Raw genomic sequence first — 5,418 nt, 5'->3', positions numbered from 1 at the left:
CGAAAATTGAACGTCAAAATGTCATTGTAGCGTGACCTTAAGAGGTGGGTAAAAACATAACTTTCAATACTCTACCCTTTAATCATAGGCTCCGCAGAGCACATTAGCAGTAGCAGGAAGTGATGAGCAAGTTGCTTAACATAGGCGTTTGGCTGACTGTCCTAAATGAGTGCAATCTTGATTATCTTAAAATATCATGGAAGAAGTACATTTTACTCCCAACATCCCATGCAAATCCAAGTGAGTAATACTATAGTCATGATTATGTTAAAACATATTCCCCGTTTCGTTTTAAATATTGGTAAAGATGTGTATAAACTACTCAAATAAACATGCAAATGCTGCATTCTCCTTTATTTTTATCATTACTATAATCAGATCATCTTTCCTTTTCTTTTTGCATCTGCATTTCTCATGGCTTAGCGTATGCGGTTTCCAACCTTTTTAACTCTTCATTTTGTACACCATTACTTTTGAAGAGTATGGTTATTTTTTTTTATCAAAATCAATAATCAGGGCCGGTCATAGATATCTTACCTCCCACGCCAATCATCACTCAACCATGCCTAGGGAATATAATGAAGTCATACCTTGCCCTTTGCTCTTTTAGCTTCAAGATAACATCCTTCTTTAACTAACCCCCCCCCCCATTTGGCCATTGCAATAGTCATGGGGCTCAAAACAAACTCCATTTGGCTCTTTGCCTTTCTCTTTGCACTCTTCTCCATCCTAATTGCTCTGTTCGTACTCCCTCCTCCTTCCAAAATGCCCATCTCCGTCACCTTCGAAGCTTCACTCCTTACGAAATTCGTGAGCCAAGGCAGTGAATTCATATCTTTGCTCAAAAGGATGGTGTCTAGACATCATCATCACCACCACCACCACCACCATCGTCATCACCATCATCGGAGGGGACGTAAGCAGAAATGTGATCATATCAAATGGATTTCGAGCTCGATCACAAGCAGCCTCGTTTATCAATACAAAGTGTCACTTGTATTAACAGTTGACCTAGAGGGTTGTGCGAATTTCAGCACCGTGCAGAAGGCGGTTGACGAAGTTCCGGATTCCAGCCCCACCAAGACCCTGATCGTTATTTATTGTGGTACATACAGGTCATTATTTATACATATGCACCATAGATTGCTAATGCTATATATGCATGAAAATCGAAGTATAAACATTGTGACCTGCGTGATTCAGGGAGAAGGTAGTGATCCATAAGAACAAATCGAACTTGATAATCCAAGGTGAGGGTTTTCTCAACACGGCAATTGAATGGAATGATACTGCAAATTCAACCGGTGGAACTGTCTATAGCTCTTCGGTTTCCATATTTGCTCCTAACTTCACAGCTTATAACATTAGCTTTAAGGTAAATCATCACACTTCTTTCTTTTAATTTGATTGGCCTTTGATAAACGGATGAGTGTATTTGTTGCCAAATCTCTGAAAAGAACACAGCTCCAGAGCCTATGCCTGGTGAGATTGGACGGCAAGCAGTGGCGCTTAGAATAGCAGGGGATCAAGCTGCTTTCTACAATTGTGGGTTTTATGGAGCCCAAGACACACTTCTTGATGAGCGTGGCAGACATTATTTCAAAGGATGTTTCATACAAGGTTCCATTGATTTCATTTTCGGAAACGCTAGATCACTTTATCAGGTACAACAATTTCCAGACATCTTGTTGTAGCTCAGTTTTGTCATTAAAAGCCTATCATCCATGCTGTTTTTATCACTGAAAACCGACCATCCACATGACAGGGTTGTGTTATCCATTCAATTGCTAAAGAGGGGACGAGTGGAGTTAGCGGATCCATCACAGCTCATGCAAGGCAATCGATAAATGACCAAACCGGGTTCTCGTTCGTCTACTGCATCGTTCGGGGAACCGGGAGCATCTGGCTTGGACGAGCTTGGGGAGCTTATGCCACTGTCGTCTTTTCACGAAGTTACATGACGGATGTTGTGGATCCGGTCGGATGGAACGACTGGCGAGACCCCTCTAGAGACCAGTCTGTCATTTCTTTTTTTGATTGAAAATGTGTTCAAGTGACAATCATTTTATCATAATGAATAATGAAATTTTTTATGGTTTCCAGGACTGTGTATTTTGGTGAATACGAGTGTTTGGGACCTGGAGCAAACTACTCACGAAGAGCTTCTTATGGGAAGCAGCTAATGGAATATGAAGCAGCTGAATATATGAACATTTCATACATTGATGGAGATCAATGGCTTCAAGATTAGACCTTCATCTTTATAGAATAGTATATCTGCTATTATATGTAAAAATATTGATTTCAAAGAGGAATTTGAGGTATATATATATGAAATTAAGTGGAGCCATTTAAGGGTTAAATACCCTTTGTTATATGAATTACATTGAATTCATCAATGTTATATAAATATTTTTTTATTATCAATTTTATATATGAATTTTTTGTTATTAAGGAAATTATTTATCTTCGTAAAGAAATTTAATTTAAACTATTTAAATTAGTTAAAATTGTGATGAGTGTAGAGCGCACGTCGTACATCGAAACTCACCTCTAATATAATACATCGATACACACCATTAATTAAATTGTACTTATTAAATAAATAAGAAAGAGTATAATGGCATATCCACAATTAATCTTTTATTATTATTCAAATTAACTTTTAAGAGAAATATAACTAAATTATATTTTTTTATTAAAAATTATATTTAATTTATGATTTTTTTTATTGAAACACTTAATCTATATAAGTTTGCAAATGCATCCCAGTAACTATTAAGAATCACTCATCCGCACTAATGTTTATTCCCGGAAAATTGTTGTCGGTGACCACTGTTTATCATCGAAAAATTATTGTCGATGACCACTATTTATCACCGAAAATTATTTTCTTGAAGTATTAAAAAAAAATTCACATTGCAACTTTATCTTCTGCAAATGTTCAGCTTGGAAACACTATTTTCCCATTTAAATTCACGAATAGGGTTGTTCATTCGGTTAAAATCGAATTAACCATAATTGAATTAACTGAACTTTTTTTTTCTTTAACCGTTAATCGAACCGAATTTTTTTTCGAAAATATTAACCGGACCGAATCAATTTCGGTTAATTCGGTTAATTTTCGAATTAACCGAAAATTTTACAAATTTTCTAATTTATATAAAAATTAAATGTTTTTTAATTCAAAAAAAAGTTTATAATTAATTTAAATAATATAGAATTATAAAATAAAAATTTCAGATAAATTTTTTAATTAATTAATATTGATTTAGGTTTAAAAGTTATTGGATCTTAAATTATTAATTGGATTTTAAATTATTTGGGCTGAGCCTATATGTTATATATAATATATTTAATATTTTTAATTAAAAAAACAGTTTACAATTAATTTAAATAATATATAATTATAAAATAAAAATTTTATATAAATTTTTTAATTAATTAATATTGATTTAAGTTTAAAAGTTATTAGATCTTAAATTATTAATTGAGTTGTATATGGTTTGGGCTTAGCCCATATGTAATATATAATATATTTAATATTTAAAAGTTAATTTTGATTAATTCAATTAATTAACCGATTTCGAACCAAATTAACTGTTAATCGAATTTTAAAAAAAAATTAACCGTTAATCGACCGAACTAATTCGATAACCGAACCGAATTAATCGAATTAATTTGATTCGATCGGTTAACCGAATTAATTCGGTTATTTGACTATTCACGAACACCTAACGTTAATACTTTTCCCTTATTATGATTTTTATTCTTCTACTTCCCCACTGTCGTGGATGATTATGTTTCCACCAACTTGATCCTGCTAAGCTTTTTCTATTATTTTCGACTTGAAATTTTTTAAGTGATACTGTTTTGGGTCATGTAGAAGCCATCCGGATTTAGTACTTGAAAATATTTTGGACTGTCGGACGGATTATGTTTTAACATTGGGCGTTAATGAATTTGAAAGGATAATATTGTTTTCATGTTGAAAATAATTTGTTGCGGTGAGAAAAAAAATAAATTTAAATATTTGAAGAAAACAGTTTTTCGGTGATGAACTGTCGTCACCGGAGGTAATTTTCTAATAATAAACAATAGTCGTCGACGGCTGATTTTTTTATAGTTACTGGGATGAATCCACAAACTTATATAGTTAAGTGTTTCAATAAAAAAATTCCTAAATTAATTAAATTTTTAATTGAAAAATATAATTTAATTATATCCTATTAAAATTAAAAATAAATGATTAATTGTGGATATTTCATTATATTCTTTTGTATTTATTTAATAAGCACAATTTAATTAATAGTGTGCATCGATGTGTCACATTAATGGTGTGTTTTGATGTACGACGTGAGTTCTAGAATTCTCCTAAAAATTGACACGAGATACTTTTTAAAAAAATCTTCATTTATATCTGTCATAACCATTTTTTTACATATACCATTTCTTCTCGTTTTAAAAACAGTTACGACTTTAATTTTGGAAAAATTATAGTTTTTAAATTAAATTGGATAGAGTCGCCATCGACCTTTGGATTAGGTAGGTCGAATACCTAAAAATATCTTTTAAAAACCATTTAAAGAAAATCATTTTTTATGGCAACATCTGGTCTGTGTTTACCAAAGATTCGATTAAAACGGGTTCGGGAGTCGGTTACGCATGAGGAAGGATTAATACCCCACAACGCCCAAATTTTGGTACCTAATCGATTATATGTTGTTTAAATATTGGGAATTAAAAACTTAAAAAAATATTTAAATTACGATATTGTTATTCATTTGAATTTATTTTAAAAGATGTCAATTTTAAAAAACAACTGAAATAATAAATACAATGAGTCAAAAAGATTAAAGAGTTTGAAATATATTTTATAGAATACAACCATTTATTTAATAAAACAATTATAACTATTTTATAGGAGACAATACAAATATATATATATATATATATATATATATATATATATATATATATATATATATATATATATATATATATATATATTTAATATAATACAAAACATGCTTATCATATGTAACAAGTTAAAAAATATATTGTACGTACATAATATATACATATTTAATGGAAGTGACTATTTATGAGGGATAAGTTATCTATATATACATAATATATATATAATACAAAACATGCTTTAACAATGTAACGAATTGAAAAAAAAATACTGTACATACATAATATATACATATTTAATGTATAAGGGATAGGTTATATATATGTCTAATAAATATGCTTTTATTGTACGTTAAAACACAAATATACTTTTTGGTAATAAATTGTAATATATATTTATAGCATAATATTTACACCTATTTATTTTTAGGCTATAATATGAACTCATAAATAAGGTAATTAAAAACATATCATATTATATAAGTTATAGTGGGAAGTTAA

The 5,418-nt window shown here is 30.3% G+C and overlaps 1 protein-coding gene across 1 annotated transcript; it reads left to right on the top strand.

Moving 5' to 3' along the window:
• The first annotated feature begins 654 nt into the window (after window positions 1–654).
• On the top strand, window positions 655–2,273 carry LOC120180850 (probable pectinesterase 15). The gene is made up of 5 exons (XM_039186139.1): window positions 655–1,115; window positions 1,204–1,375; window positions 1,458–1,664; window positions 1,766–2,016; window positions 2,104–2,273. Exons 1-5 carry the CDS (start codon window positions 670–672, stop codon window positions 2,249–2,251), a joined length of 1,224 nt encoding a protein of 407 aa, XP_039042070.1. The 5' UTR covers window positions 655–669; the 3' UTR covers window positions 2,252–2,273.
• The last annotated feature ends 3,145 nt before the right edge of the window (window positions 2,274–5,418 follow it).

This window comes from Hibiscus syriacus, unplaced genomic scaffold (assembly GCF_006381635.1).
Source record: "Hibiscus syriacus cultivar Baekdansim isolate YM2019G1 unplaced genomic scaffold, ASM638163v2 tig00112503_pilon, whole genome shotgun sequence".
Classification (NCBI taxonomy): domain Eukaryota; kingdom Viridiplantae; phylum Streptophyta; class Magnoliopsida; order Malvales; family Malvaceae; genus Hibiscus; species Hibiscus syriacus.
The sequence above is the reverse complement of the archived record's forward strand: the minus strand, read 5'-3'. Positions and strand labels throughout refer to the sequence as shown.